Source organism: Pongo pygmaeus, chromosome 14 (assembly GCF_028885625.2).
Source record: "Pongo pygmaeus isolate AG05252 chromosome 14, NHGRI_mPonPyg2-v2.0_pri, whole genome shotgun sequence".
NCBI lineage: Eukaryota > Metazoa > Chordata > Mammalia > Primates > Hominidae > Pongo > Pongo pygmaeus.
This window is the reverse complement of record NC_072387.2, coordinates 53,525,224-53,541,864: the sequence shown is the minus strand read 5'-3', so window position 1 is coordinate 53,541,864 and position 16,641 is coordinate 53,525,224. Positions and strand designations below refer to the sequence as shown.

At 39.9% G+C, this 16,641-nt stretch overlaps 1 protein-coding gene across 4 annotated transcripts in view; it reads right to left on the bottom strand.

Moving 5' to 3' along the window:
• The window catches only part of GPALPP1 (GPALPP motifs containing 1), a 44,640-nt gene that overhangs the window by 22,586 nt on the left and 5,413 nt on the right, over positions 1–16,641 (bottom strand). For 3 of the 4 annotated variants that reach the window (XR_010123570.1, XM_054446376.2, XM_054446375.2), the window contains exons 2-4: positions 6,166–6,298; positions 4,293–4,412; positions 1,923–2,007 (exon numbers count right to left, since the gene is read on the bottom strand). Coding sequence is in view for 3 of the 4 variants with exons in the window: in XM_054446376.2 (XP_054302351.1) it covers positions 1,923–2,007; positions 4,293–4,412; positions 6,166–6,298 (338 nt within the window). In the remaining variant the exon portion in view is untranslated. Of the gene's footprint in view, positions 1–1,801; positions 2,008–4,292; positions 4,413–6,165; positions 6,299–16,641 lie in introns of those variants that run through there. The other variant, XM_063650824.1, reaches the window with a different exon arrangement.

Here is a 16,641-nt window from a genome sequence, read left to right as displayed (position 1 = left end):
TATGTTGCCCCGGGTGGTCTTGAACTCCCGAGCTCAAGCAATCCACCCGCCTTGGCCTCCCAAAGTGTGGGATTACAGGCATGAACCACTGCACCTGGCTGAAAAAGACTTTTTCTCATTTTCAGATTACATTCCCCCATCATGGTTCCATTTATATTTTGTCTCATCTTTTGAATAATTGACAATGTTAGAAACTGATGTATGTATTCCCCACTACCTTGTAAGTGTGATGAGGGCAGGCACTGTGTTTGATTCATTCATTCATTCAACAAATACTTCTGAATATCTACTATGTATAAGGCACTGGTGATAAGATAAAAAAAGTCTCTGTTCTTATGGAGCCACATTCTAGCAGAAAGAGGCCAACAATAAACAAAAAGAAGCAGTAAAATTAATGGTATCTTCGGTGGTAATAAATACTATGGGGAAAATTAAAGAAGGGAAGAGGAGGTTAGCATATTTTAATTTGGAGGCCAGAGATGACTGTATTGGAAAGATAATATTCCAGCAAAAAACTGAAGGTCTAGGAGGCCAGCCACATAGATATGTAGGAGAAGACCATTTTGCATAGGCTTGGACAGCAGGCATAAAGGCTCAGGAGTAGGAACTGGCCTGCTGTATTTGAGGAGGAACAGCAAGGAGCCCAGTGTGGTCACATCAAAGCAAAAGATAAAATCAGAGTGCTAATGGAGGCCAGACTGTATAGGGCCCTAAAAGGACTTTGGTTTTGACTTAGGGAGAGGAGGAGTAATTTGGTGGTTTTGAGTGTTAGTGACATGATCTGACTTTGATCTGCCTTTGTTTCATCTGGACCCCTTCAGCTGTTGTGTTGAGAAGGGGTAGTAGATGAGAAAGGGCTACATAAAGCATGAAGACCAATAAAAGGGGTGAAATTTGATGGTTATTTGGACCAGGCTGGGAGCAGAAGTGGCTGAGTCCTGGATGTCTTATGAAGATAGGAACAAAATAATTTACTGACAGATTCATTTCTGTGACTATGTGCCTGCCACACTGCGGGTGTTCTATGAGCATTTGTTGAAAGAATAAGCAAATGACTCTGAAATTCATAATTTCAACCACTGCATTATACATCCTTTGAGTAACAACCTCAGTGTAACTGTTGAATTCTTAGTGGAGATAAACAGGAGTCTCTGGAATATATGAATTCATATATAGGAAGGCACTGCAGTATAACAGATTGAACAAGTGATTTAAAGTCATAAGAACTGGGTTTGTGCCATGGCTTTGATCAGTAAAAATTGTGTAATCTTGGGTAAGGTACCCAATTTTTTTGGTCTTTAGCATTTGTAAGGTGCAGATAATATCTATTTCATGAAACTGTGGAGAAGATAAAATAAGGTCCACATACGGGGAAAATGCATTACAAATTATAAAGTACTCTACAAATCTCAACTCTTGTTAAGGAGAAAAACAGCCTCTATACTTTATTCCAAAGTCATTTGGTCTATCTTTTCCTAAAATCACTTATCCACCAGTGCATTTTTTTATACACAGGTACTAGAGCTCAGTTAGGAGAAAGTAAATTTCAAGGTAAAGACCATTGTTAAAAAGCTCTTCAATCTTCTCTCCTAAAGGCCAAATCACAATCATTCCTTAAACTTTTCTTCATGTTCCATCCTTCTAACACCTTAAAGTCCCCCTTCAAAGATAAGAAGTATGAATAGGTAACACCCCGTCAACCCTGTTATTTTCCTAACAGAATCTCAGGTTTGTGAACAGCCTTTTATTTCATCTACTTATGTTACAATCTTAAATTAATCTGAATATAACTGAGTCTTACATTACAGTTGAGTCCAGTGGTTGTAGTAACTGCATGCATAAAGTTTGGAGTTTGTTACAACACATCTTATTCTTTCAATGATAACTTTCCAAACCTTAGAGTTGAAATGGGATGATGATACCTGTTGTCCTGGATCATCTCTGCCCTTGTCACTTTTCTGTGTAGATTTAATGAAACCAGGTGGCAATGCAGGACCTATTATGGGCCTGAAAAATAAAATGTACTTTTATCATTCTCCCTGACTTTAAAAAGCAGTTTTCAGAATAAAAGTTCACAAAAATAATAAAGGCAAATAGTGACAAATGTTGAAAATAAAAATTTTATTTAACACTTTATTTTTACTAGTATTACCTACTATCTTTCTGCTAGATGCCTTGGCTTTCCTTCAGTTTTGAGATTCATTATCCCGTGAAAGATACTTTAGGGGCATTATAATTATGGTCAGAACTACTGAAGTAGAAATTGAGTTCTTCTAAGGACATATATAGCATGTGCAGACAATGCCAGCAATCTGCAGTCTATACAACATGGCAGTATTAAAAATCTATACACTGTCCTCAGTAATGATGTGGAACTGTAGAAGAATGCAGCTAGTTCATTAAGACCCACAGAAAGGGAAAAGGGTACTGTGCTAACCACATTTCAAGCAGTGCATCTGTTTTCTTAAAACAATCCTGGTCAGTGAGTCACTCCACTTTTAAGATGAGCAAAATCATGTCCAAGATTAACACAATTAGTAAGTGGCTGAGCTAGAGTTTAAACCCTGGTCTACTTGATGTCAAAGCGTGTTTTCTTTCCAGCTGCCCTACTGCCACATAATGAGGCAACTGTCATCACTTCAAAAGAGAGACTTGCCTGAATACTGGGTCTTAAAAGGAGACAGCCTTACTTTATGAAGGAAAAAACTAAAAAGATAAAAATAAAAAAATGCTCTCTTTCACACTTTTAAGATTCTTCATCCTTGCTTTTGTACAAATGTTTTTTCCATAGTTGTCACTGTGCCAGTGTTACCAACCCAGATGGCACTGAAGTCCTAAGCTAAAATTTCCAGGTTGCACCATGTTCTATCAGAACCCCACAGACAGGCATCCTGGCAGGGGAAAAAACAGTACTGACAGTCAGAAAGTCTGGGTTCCCATCCTGACCATTTAATAATCTCTTGTCTTGATTCATGAAACTTCTTTGAGCAAAACAATTTGCTTATGAAAGACAGGGAAGTTTGGCACTGTTAAAAAGATAAAATTAGGTATCATTTATAAGCTATGAGTACAGCATAGGTTTTTTCTGAGTACAATTTTTAGCAATCTACAAATGCAATTATAGCTTAACTTTCTGGCCTCAGGGGATTGGTGGTGATAAAATTACTGGTATATAAAATCATAAAACATAGTAAAGGAATAAAACCATGGCATGTTATGATACTATAAAAGGTTTCTAACTCCAATATATAATGCCAGCTGTTTATTTTACACATATATTTTATTATTGCCAAAATAATATTCTGAAGAAAAAAATTGCTATACATTTAAGTAATGTGTTTTCTTAAAAGGAATGTTACATCCTAGGGGTCAGCAAACTTTCTATAAAGGGCTAGATAGTAACTCTTAGGCTTTGAGAGCCACATGTGGGTCTCTGTGGCATATCTGTCTTTGTTTCTTTAGCTACTCTCAAAAATGCAAAAATCATTTTTAGTTTGGGGACTGTAGATTGCCTATCCCTGTATATCTAAAACAACTAAAGTTAATGGAAGTTAGGAGCTGCCAAATGTGATTATAAACTTTGAATATAAAATAAAAAGCCTCTTCTGCTTGTTCTTGCATATTGGTATACAGTATTATGAATTATAAACAATTTGATGCGCAATCTTATATTTGGCATTTAAAAATTTTACAATTCTGGGAAGAAGACAGGAATAAATATTTACTATATACTTACTCTGTGCCAGGCTCCATATAAATTAAACACACACACACAAAGTCTAGGTATATAACTATGAAACCTCAATCATCACAATTCTGTAAAGTACATGCTGTTATCCTAGCTTACAGATAACAAATTTAAGATTCAGAGTAGTCCAATTATCTAATATGGCACATGGGGAATTGTTTCTTCTATTGATAAATAATTAAGAAAACAACTGAATTAAAAGTCAGAACACCAAGATTCTAGCTCTAGGTCTGTTACTATGTGTGTGACCTTATCTGTTTATAAAGTGGGGAGAGGGATGATCCACCTCATTTACCACAAAACACTTTTGTGAACATCAAATAACAGATGTGGAAGTTTTTTGTAAACTATGAAAGTGTCATAAACATGTAAATAATTATTTTTATTGTAGGAAACAACTTCTTTTCCCGGTGAATGACCCATTTCAAAATGTTGTATGAATATTTCAGTTAAAACATAATTTCAGACAATTCTTTAATTCATTAAAGATTCATTAGTTAAAATATTTAAAAAAAGACTAGCCTAAAATATTACACATTATCACCTTGGAGGAGAATCATCCTGCTTTTTAAATCCAGGAGGAAGGGCTGGTCCAAAAAACCCATCATCATCATCATCATCATCATCATCATCATTGTCATCATCCTGATTTTTCCTCTGTTTTCTGAAAACACAGTAGTATAACTTTATGCATATATGTCAAAATTTTTTTCACAAAAACACATTTTAATTTTTTTAAAAAAAGCATTAAATCTAGTTGTATAAACACTGCAACAATAAATTAATCTTGCCAAATAAAAACTGGATACTACGATAGTTGTTTTTGTTTTTTTATTTTTTGAGAGGAAGTCTTGCCTTGTTGCCCAGGCTGGAGTGCAGTGGCGTTGATGTTGGCTCACTGGAACCTCCCACTCCTAGGTTCAAGCAATTCTCCTGCCTCAGCCTCCCAAGTAGCTGGGATTATAGGCAAGCACCACCACGCCCAGCTAATTTTTGTATTTTTTAGTAGAGATGGGGTTTCACCATGTTGGCCAGGCTGGTCTCGAACTCCTGACCTCAAGTGATCTCCCCACCTTGGCCTTCCAAAGTGCTGGGATTACAGGTGAGCCACTGCACCTGGCCTATGACAATAGTTCGTAACTAGTCTTTTCCTGGAATTTATTTTTGGCCTAAAATACAGATTGGTTATTTCTTTACAGCAGTAATATATCACTATTCTATGTTTTCTGTGGTATTAAAGATTCCCCTCAATGAAGTTTCAAAGTCTATTGGTCAGACGTTTCTCAGTAAAAAGTTTATGACTGTGACTTTTATTCTCATTTAAGGAAGGGTTTTAAGTTGCTATTTCCACCTGATAATATTTAAAATGAATCAAAAAAGCTTGTTACTCAATAATAAACAAAGATTTGACTTCTCATTTACATAGACCCATAGTGGGTAAGGCCAGATTAGAAGAAAATCATTCAGCTGAGCACGGTGGCTCATGCCTGTAATCCCAGCACCTTAGGAGGCCGAGGCGGGCGGATCACTTGGGGTCAGGAGTTCAAGACCAGCCTGGCCAACATGGTGAAACCCTGTCTCTACTAAAAAATCCAAAAATTAGCCAGGTATGGTGGCACACACCTGTAGTTCCAGCTACTTGGGAGACTGAGACAGGAGAACCACTTGAACTTAGGAGGCAGAGGCTACAGTGAGCCAAAATCGTACCACCGGATTCCAGTCTGGGCTACAGAGTGAGACTTCGTCTCAAAAAAAAAAAAAAAAAAAAAGAAAACCATTAGTTTATTTAAAGAAAACATACACTGCATATATAATTTTAAGAAGAAATTCTATGGTTTATGTAGCCTATTTTGTCACTTCAATGACATCTTAAGAAAAATCATTTATGTAGGAATTTTATTGGCCGGTGTGGTGGCTCATGCTTGTAATCCCAGCACTTTGTGAGGCTGAGGCGGGCAGATCACTTGAGTCCAGGAGTTTGAGACCAGCCTGGGCAACATGATGACACCCATCTCTACAAAAAATACCAAAAAATCTACAAAAAATACAAAAATTTGCCGGGCGCCTGTGGTTCCAGCTTCTCAGAAGACTGAGGTGGGAGGATCGCTTGAGCTTGGGAGGCAGAGGCTGCCGTGAGCCAAGATCGTGCCACTTCACTCCAGCGTGTGCGCCAGAGTGAGCCCCTGTCTCAGGAAAAAAAAATATATATATTGAAATTCTAGATATCTCTATAGCTGCATACTACTAGGATAAATTTCTTTGTAAAAGGTATAGTTCAGGATGAAATGCCACACAAAATGATTTCTCCCTGTGCTGTATAAATGGAAATATGATATCCCCTTACTAGCTATCTGTTCCAGCCAACTTATACTAGCTCTGAAGTTTGGTCTATCATTTAATTTAATTTAATGACTGACCTTGCAGTTGGACCAGTGTCATCTTCTTCAGATTCTTGATTTCCTTCTTCGTACAAAGAACTACTGTCTTCATCGCTGTCTGATGAATCTGAACTACTGCTTTTATAATTAGGGGGCAGAGCTGGTCCTGCAACTAAAGAAGACTTGTTGTTTGTCATCACTAGCCACTACTGTTTCAATGAACCCTTCTAGCTGATATTTTCACTTTCTTTTCTGAAATAAACAGCACTGGCTGTCTATCATTTATTATTCACTTTAATCTCACTTGCTGTTGTTTGTGTACAGTGGTTTTGTCTTTCCAGCTCTAGGAAGGCAGAAATCATGTCTTACACAATCTCTTTTATGAGATTCATAAAAGCTTTGTTAATATCTGAACTTATAAACCCGAACTTATAGATATAGCAATAGCATGTAATTTCCTTGATAATGTGCAGTTTTTGCATTGGTTGGTGCATCTGCCAAAAAAACCCAAAAAAACCAAAAAACAAACAAAAAAAACTCCAACGGCTTCATGAATTTTTTTTTTCCTTACAGTTCACGGTAGAACCACTACTTTAAAAAAAAAAATCTTTCCTGGCATCCCCATATTTCTTGGTTAGTTTTCTTTTTGAGATGATTTTCCAAGCAGATATAAAATTAGAGTCACTCTAAGTTTTACTGCTTGCTAACAGAGACACAGGGAAGAGAATGAGGCTGCACTGTAATGGGGATGTTAGGGAGAGTGGTAAGGTCTTCTAGGTCCACTTATCAGAATGACTTGCTCTCACTTTACGTCTCGCAAAATTACAAATTACTACATGGTGTCACTGCAGTGTCATGATGTCACTGATGATGTCACACAGACACAACTGTCCAGGTTGATCCTAAACAGTGATGCTAAAAGGCTACTGTCATAGTTCCCAAGGTTGGATATTTATCAGACTCCCTAAAATATATATATTTTTAAAAGATTCACGGGCCCTTTTCTCAGGTATTCTAATCCAGTTGGCCTGGAGGAGGGCCTGGAAATATGATTTTCCTAAGAGTATTCTGGGTATGCCATTCATTCAATATTATAGTAATAGTAATATTTGTTATTACAAAAACTTAGGTGTAATAAATAAAAAACAAATAACATGGTTTGAGTTCTTAGGTGTTATGAATTGTTTTAAGAGACATACACATTATTCTATTTAATTCTGATAACAATCCTATAAGGGAGGTATTATTTCTATTTTACATATGAAGAAACTGAGGCCAAGAATTGTTAAATGACTTGCCTAACTTCATACAACTAAATAGTGGGACTGGGATATGAACTCAGGAGTCTGATTTCAAAGCCTATATCCTTAACCATTATACTAGCCAATACTCAACAGTCAGCAACCATCCATCCAACAACAGTTATTAAGTAAATACTTCTAGAGAAACAAACATTAAAAGAATTAAGATCAATTCAGATAATGTAAATGCTGCTATGAAAATAGGAAAAAGGTGACACTGTATATATGGGAGGGCAATTTTAAAGACAGTGGTAAGGCAAAAATCTCTCTGAGAAAAAGACATTTGAATGGAGACTTAAATGATGAGATGACAGAGGAACAGCCAGTGCAAAACTCCTATGCAGGGACCAAGCCTGATGTGCTTGAGGGACAAAAAGGCCAGTGTGGCTAAAGAAAAGCAAAATGATGAGATCAAGTTGGATGGTATAAAGGGGCCAGACTCTTGCTTTGGAGTCAGACTCTGTGCTTTGAATTCCAGGTTGGCCACTTACTAGCTGTGTGATTTGGATAAGTTACTTAACCTTCCTTTTATACTCTTGCTTTGTAAAATGAGATTAATAATAGTTTCAACCTCACAGGACTGTTGTGAAGATTACATCAGTTAATATATGCAAAGCACCTAACAAAGTCTTTGGCATATAGCAAGTGCTCAATAAATGCTAGTACAGGCTACAATAAGGAGTTTGGACTTCTCTTTCCCTTTCCCTTTCCCTTTTCTGTTCCCTTTCCCTAAGAGGCAAGATCTCACTATGTTGTCCAGGTTGAAGTACAGTGGCTATTCACAGGTGCCATCCCACTGCTGATCAGCACGAGAGTTTTCACATGCTTTGTTTCCGACCTGGGCTGGTTCACCCCTCCTTAGGGCAATCTGGTGGTCCTTCACTCCTGGAGGTCACCATACTGATGTTGAACTTAGTGTGTACACCAGATTGCATAGTGCACTATAGCCCAGAACTCCTGGACTCAAGCGATCCTCTTGCCTCAGCTTCCTGAGTACCTGGGACTACAGGCATGCACCACCACATCCAGCAGGAGTTTGGATTTTAATTACAACAGGCAGTCATTGGGAGGTTGTGGGTCAGGACAGACATGATATGAATTACCAAACAAACAAAAAACTGTCTGCTTGTGGACAATAGACAAGAGAGATCAGCAATAGGGGATATGCATTAGAAAGCTGATAAAAAATGGTTTGGGCCAGGTGTGGTGGCTCACGCCTGTAATCCCAGCACTTTGGGAGGCCAAGGTGGGCAGATCACCCGAGGTCAGGAGTTCGGGACCAGCCTGGGCAACATGGTGAAACCCTGTCTCTACTAAAAATACAAAATTAGCTGGGCGTGGTGGCGTGCGTCTGTAATCCCAGCTACTCGGGAGGCTGAGGCAGGTGAATTGCTTGAATCCCGGCAGTGGAGGTTGCAGTGAGCCGAGATCATGCCATTGCACTCCAGCCTGGGCGACAGAGCAATATTCCATCTAAAAAAAAAAAAGAAAAAAAAAAAGGTTTGATTTGCAACATACTCTGATGTAAGGGCAAAGAGGACTGCTAATTGTTTGGATGTTAGAGGTGAGAAGAAAAAAAAAGGAACCAAGCATAGGTCTTAGGTTTTGTGCCTGACTAGCTAGGCAGGTGAATGGCAATGCTATTCTCTAACATGGGGAAGGCTGGGAAGAAAATAGGCTGGGAGGGGAGAGTTGAGAGTTTGTTCTTCACATTTTAAGTTTCGTACAGCCTTAAAAATTTAGGTGGTGCTATCAGTGGTACTTGGGCATACTAGGGTGTATAGGGTGTATAAGTCCGTTCTCATGCTGCTATGAAGAAATACCTGAGACTGAGTAATTTATAAAGGAAAGAGGTTTAATTGAGCCACAGTTCAGCATGGTTGTGGAGGCCTCAGTAAACTTACAATTATGGTGGAAGGGGAAGCAAACACATCCTTCTTCACATGGCAGGAGAAAGGAGAAGTGCTGAGAGAAAGGGGGAAAAGCCCCTTACAAAACTATCAGATCTCATGAGAACTCACTCTCTATCACGAGAACAGCATGAGGGTAACCACCACCATGATTCAGTTACCTCCCACCGGGTCCCTCCCACAACATGTAGGGATTATGGAAACTATAATTCAAGATGAGATTTGGGTGGGGACACAGCCAAACATTATTACAGTGTAAAGCTCAGGGGAGAAACTAAGGCTAGTTTTGGAATCGTTGGCCTATTTCAAAAAAATTTTTCCTATCTCTCTTGGTGCATTACTATAGAACAGGCACATAACATGCCTTAGAAAAGAATAACTCTAAGGCATTCTGCATTACAGCAAAAAGGAAAACATCAAGCATCATGGATGGGATTCCTATCTCCAACTGCTGTTTAGGGTTTACTGAAGAAGACTTAATGTCTTAGTATGTAAGTGTTCCCCAATTATAAATAGAGACTCTATGTGACCTCTAACCTCATGTGTGACCCCATAGGAGTGATTGGCTCTTTTCATCTTCTTGATTCTAAGTACATTAAAGAGGGAAGATATGTTTTTTCCTCTTCTGCTTCTTTCTCTTCTTATATGTGACTGCTATCAATGTAATTTATCAATTGTATACTATTGGCCAATTTTGGATAAGTTTGTATCAAGAAAAAATTTTATTATTCTTTTATATATTTTAAGCAATTAGATGTGTAATATGGTCTAAATATGTGCTGTTCTTGGTATTATAACATACATACATACCTTTTATTTATTTATGTATTCATTCACTCATTTATTTATTTAGTGATGGGGTCTTGCTCTGTTGCCTGGCTTAGAAAGCAGTGATCATGGCTCACTGTAACCTTGAACTCCTGGCCTCAAGCGATCCTCCCATCTCAGCCTCCTGCATGGCTAGGACTACAGGTGTTTGCCACCATGCAGAAATAATTTTTAAATTTTATTTATTTTTTTGAGACCAGGGTCTCACTATGTTGTCCAGCTTGGTCTTGAACTCTTGGCCTCAAGTGATCTTCCTGCCTTGGCCTCCCAAAGCACTGGGATTATAGGCATGAGCCACCACACCTGGTGCTATTACAACTAAAAAGTTGCCTTGGATTTTTAAAGAAACAAATGGGATATACATTTTTTAAAAAGATAACAAGCAGATGAAGATAAAACTCATCTAAGAAAACCTGGCCTTCTAAAAATAATCACAGGAAAAATAGTATAAAAAAGTAACATTCAGCACATAGTACCATTAATTTCTATTTGAGTTGTTCAAAATAAACAACTATTTCATCATGAAATGACAGAATACTGAGATGGCGATATAAAAAAGAAAAAAAGGGGCCAGGCGCAGTGGCTCATGCCTGTAATCCCAGAACTTTGGGAGGACAAGGCAGGTGGATCATGAGGTCAAGAGATCAAGACCATCCTGGCCAACATGGTGAAACCCCATCTCTACTAAAAATACAAAAATTAGCCGGGCGTGGTGGCACATGCTTGTAGTCCCAGCTACTCGGGAGGCTGAGGCAGGAGAATCACTTGAACCCGGGAGGCGGAGGTTGCTGTGAGCCAAGATCACGCCACTGCACTCCAGTCTGGTGACAGAGCGAGACTCTGTCTTAAGAAAAAAGAGAAGAATATTAAAAGTGTCAGTCAGTATACGCCACAATACAGACCTCCTAATAAAAGTAAGGACATGTCTGGCTTCACTTTTTTATAGATATCCTTCTGAACTATGAATAATCTCAAAAAATTATTTTGGGAACATGTAATGAACTATTCCATATCTCTCCTAAAGCAGTGATGCTTGTCGTCATTAAGGAGGCTCTCCTATTGCAATGATAATTTTCCAAACAGATTATAAATTCCATGAGAACAGGAGTTATGCCTTCCTTATATTTCACTTATTTCCCTTTTCATATCACACAGAATTATGCATATAAAAAAATGAACTCAGTATAATACATAAAATCTCATTCCAGATCAGCATTAACAGATGAACATCCACAACTGATTTTGATGACTAGGAACGCTAACTTGAACCCCGATGAAATGAAATGTTACTCCTCCAAAACCAATTCTATTCTTCTCATTAGTAGACCTGTATTACAAAAAAATTATATGGTATTATGTTTTAGATTGCAACAATAAAATTTTGTGAAGTTTGCTTCCTTCTTGTTGTACACATACTTTCACAATAATCTTGATTTTGCCTACTGACCTGAAAAGTCAAAAGTACAGCTGTCCCTCAGTATTCTCGGGAGATTGGTTCCAGGACCAACTCCCCAGTTTGCAACTACCAAAATCTGTGGCTATGGCCTTGGTTCCACTTCCCTTGAATATTGTACTTTCAATCTAGAGTTGGTTGAATCTGAAGACTCAGAACCTGCAGATCTACAGGGTCAACTGTATTTACTATCTGGTCCTTTATAAGAAAAGTTTGCTGACCCCATGACATGGTTAAGTCATGCAAATATAAAGAAGGGGCACCCGACCCATCTTTTACAGGCAGTAGGTAGTTAACATCAAAGAATGTTTCCTAGAAGCAGTGATGTAGGGGTGGGACCTGAGTTAGCTGGGCAAAGAAGGTGGGGACTGGAGGAAGAGTAGTCCAGGCAGAAAGAAAAGCATCTGCAAAAGCCTGAAAGCAAAAGAGTCATCACATTTAGAAAACTGAAAGGTGTTCAGGATGCTTGGAACCAAGAGAGGATAGAAAGAGGGGCCAAATGTTGCTGTGAGGTCAAGGAAGGCTGGGACTGAAAAGGGAGCCTTGAATTGGTGAGGGTCTCAGTGCACTGGTGAGGGCAGAAATGCAATGGGTTAAGGAGAAAATGGAAGACCCAGAGACAGTGAGAAAGAAAAAGAGGCAGTTAGAGGGGGATATGAAGTAGAGTTTTCTTCAAAGATGGGAAAGAGTTGAATGTTTTGGTTAAATGCTAAGGGCAGGCGGCCCTAAGGACAGGGAAGGCAGTCAGAGTAAAAATGGAAGGATTAGCTTTAGAAGGAAGCAGTATACCTCTTCCATTGTTACCAAAGGGCAGACAAAAAGCTTGGCATGGATTTAGGAAAGTTTTTAGATATAGTAACAGAAAATTGAGGAAGTTCTCTTATGATGGCATCTACTTGTTCAATGAAGTAGACGGAAAAATAAAAGTTTTAGAAAGAAAGGGAAAGTTTTAAAAAGCCAAGGTTGCAGATTGGGGAAGAGGAGGGAGGTGAAGCCTGTGAGGATTACTGGACAGACCTATGGACCAGTTAGGGAACAGGCTATCTTTTAGCAGCATTAGCTTGTGGAGGCATGAGGTTTCTTCTAGTAGCATTAGGCAGCTTGGCTGTAGGCTCATAAGGGGTAAACACTTGCACTGATCCAGGGCTGGGCTTTTGTTAGATGGGTTTGGCAGAATACCCAATGGGATAAAGAAGTTGAGAGCACCAGCAAGAGAGTGGATGAATGGATGGACCATGGAGTCTAACAGGAGTAGGGATGTAAGCACTCCTCTCAGATGGAAGTACTTAGGGATAGAAGTACTTAGGGACGGAAGGCTCAATGAGGTTAAAAAACAAAAATAAAAAGCAAATGAAATGGGAGTAACTTGAGTGAGAACAATGAATGAATAAGGGGTTCTTGCTGAGAATGAGATTTGAATTTGAGTTTTTGGAGCTGGAGTAGGGTAGACTCCCTACTCCAGCTTAAAATGTAGGTGAAATTAGTGGAGGTGAAGGTCACTGTAGATAGTAGACTGGAGTTAGAGTCAAAATGGCCAAGGCTCCACTCAGCTTCCATAGAACAGCATATGGAGTGTGTGGACCGCTCTTGAGAAAATATTTGTACCCCAGGGTTTCTAATGACATGACTTCGGGGGACATTTCCCAGCAGTCAATTTTCAGAGTATTCAAATGAAGTTAACTTGTTCCATCTCAGACCTGTGTGCTCCCTCACTCCTCTTTACTCTGGTCATGCTTGTCAGATCTTTCTGGGACAGCAGAGTGTGAGGAACACAGGGCAGATAACAGACTGGATTCAGAAATCTTCACTTGAAGGTAATCCTGACACCTGCTACCACATGCATGAACCTTAAGGACATTATGCTAAGTGAAATAAGCCAGTCCAAAAAAAAAAAAGACAAATACTGTATGATTCCACTAAAATGATGTACTTAGAGTAGTCAAATTCATAGAGACAGAAAGTAGAATGGTGCTTGTCAGGAGCTGGAGGGGGGAATGAGGAGTTATTACTTAATGAGTACAGAGTTTCTGTTTTACAAGATGAAAAGAGATGTGGATATGGTGGTAATAGTTGCTCAGTCATCTGAATGTATTTAATGCCACTGAACTGTACATTTAAAGATGGTTAAGACGGTACATTTCATGTTATGTGTATTTTATCACAATTTTTAAAAACTGGAAAAAAAAAAAAAAAAAAGAGGCTGGGCACAGTGGCTCACACCTGTAATCCCAGCACTTTGGGAGGCTGAGGCGGATGGATCACTTGAGCCCAGGAGTTCGAGACCAGTCTGGCCAACATGGTGAAACCCCATCTCTACTAAAAATACAAAAATTAGCCAGGTGTGATGGTACATCCCCGTAATTTCAGCTAGTCAGGAGGCTGAAGCAGGAGAATCACTTGAACCAGGAGGCAGAGGTTGCAGTAAGCTGAGATCGTGCCACTGCACTCCAGCCTGGATGACAGTGAGACGCTGTTTAAAAAAAAAAAAAAATAATCTCCTTCCCAGCCAGCCATTAGGTTTCTTCCAGACTCCATATAAAGGATTATGGTTAGCTGCATTCATGCAGGTCCTGGCTTCCCCAACCCCCATAAATCCTGGGCCCCTCTTAAGGAATTTTTTTTTTTTGAGACAAGGTCTTGTTCTAACACTCAGGCTGGAGTGCAGGGGTGTGATCACAGCTCACTGCAACCTCAAACTCCTGGGCTCAAGCAATCCTCTTGCCTCAGCCCCCTGAGTAGTTGAGACTGCATGTGCATGCTACCATGCCTAGCTAATTTTTAAATTTTTAGTAGAGATGAGGTCTTACTATGTTGCCTAGGCTGTTCTTGAAGTCCTGGGCTCAAGCGATGCTTCCACCTTAGCCTCCCAAAGTGCTGGGATTATAGGCACGAGCCACTGCGCCTGACCAGGAATTTTTACTCTGTCCTCTACTTGGCCAAAAGGAATCTACTGAGTACCCAGTTTGTGCTGGGTACCCTGCTATATTGGGGATTACAGAGGCTTAGGACGTGATTCCTTTCCTCATGGTTTAGTGGGGCAAACCAGCAAACAATCCAGCACAGTAACTACAGATAGAGAAAGCCACGTGTGCTCCCATCCCTCACCACAAACACTGTGGTCTTGGCACCAGCAGGACCAGCAGTAGCAGCAGCAGCTGGGAGCTTGTCAGAAATGCAGAATCTCAGGCCTCACCCAGATCACCTGATCAGAGTTGGCATCTTAACAAGATCTCTGGGTAATCCATGTACATGTTCAAGTTTAAGCGGCACTGCTACAGAAGACAGAAATAGGGTGACCAATTGCGCTGGTTTGCTTGGGATTGAAGGGCTTCTTGGGATGTGGGATTTTTACTGCTGAAACTGGGACAGTCCCAGGGACTGAGGGGGTAATTTAGTCTTTGCTCCTGAACTTGGAATACATTAAAATCCTGTCAGGGGAGGAAAGAAGAGACTGGCTAGAACATTGAAAGATTTTTTTTAGAAGTTCATATCCTTTTTTAAAGATTCTGATAGGAACTCTCATTGGGAATCATTAAACAAAGATGTTAGATAAGCATCTAAGTTCTTATATAAAAACCTTCAGCCCATGGGTGGGAATATCATCACTTAAAAGAGAGAATAGGGTATAAAAAAAAAAGAGGGCTTAGGAGTCAGCTTTCAGAATCTTTAACACCTGAAGGTTTAATCGAAGATAAACTATTCGAGATGAAGAGGAGCTGCCCAAACAGAAGACAAAAATGAGGGGAGTATGGTATCACAGAAACCTAAAGAAGAGAAGGGGTGTGTGTGTTTAAAGATAGGGGCTTGCGTCTGGGTGCAGTGGCTCACGCCTGTAATCCCAGCACTTTGGGAGGCCAAGGCGGGATCACCTGAGGTCAGGAGTTCAAGACCCGCCTGACCAATATGGAGAAACTCCCTCTCTACTAAAAATACAAAATTAGTTGGGTGTGGTGGTGCATGCCTGTATCCCAGCTACTTAGGAGGCTGAGGCAGGAGAATAGCTTGAACCCAGGAGGCAGAGGTTGCGGTGAGCCGAGATCATGCTATTGCACTCCAGCCTGGGCAACAAGAGCAAAACTCCGTCTCAAAAAAAAAAAAAAGCTCTCTCTCCAATGCCTCACATTTCTAATTATCTAATGATATATATGATGTGATACTCTGAACAATGACCCTAAATCAACAGCAACAACAAAAAACCATGAATAAATAATTTCAAGAATACTTTTATTAAGAAAACCATGTATTTTGGAAAACTGTGTGACTTTATATTTATCACGTGAGGAGGCCCATAACACCTGAATCCCAAGATTAAGTTTTGTACTGAGCTCTGAAAACTAGCAAAATGAACGAAACTAAGGGATGGGAGGGAGCACTCAAACCGAGGGAACAACATGTATGAAGACTTTAAGGTAGGATGGGACATGGTAGGCAGCAGGAACAGAGAAGACCAGGTAATTCAATTCTCCTGCCTCAGCCTCCCGAGTAGCTGGGATTACAGGCATATACCACCACACCCAGCTAATTTTTGTAATTTTTTAGTAGAGACGAGGTTTCTCCATGTTGAGGCTGGTCTCGAACTCCTGACCTCAGGTGATCCGCCCGCCTTGGCCTCCCAAAGTGCTGGGATTATAGGCGTGAGCCACTGTGCCCGGCCACGAGAGAGCATTTTTTTTTTTAGAAATTAGACTCTAAATTCAAGTTTCTTTCTCTCTCTTTTTTTTTTTTTTTTGAGACAGGGTCTCACTTTATCACCCAGGCTGGAGTGCGTGGCATGATTGTAGCTTACTACAACCTCCAACTCCTGGGCTCATGCGATCCTCCCACCTCAGCCTCCCAAGTAGCTGGGACTACAGGCATGCACTACCTGTATTTTTTGTAGAGCTGGGGTTTTCCCACATTGCCCAGGCTGGTCTTGAACTCATGGGTTCAAGAATGCCTGCCTCAGCTTCCCAAAGTGCTGGAATTACAAGCGTAAACAACCATGCCTGACCCAAGTTTCTTAAACCTAGATGCCCAAGCCAAT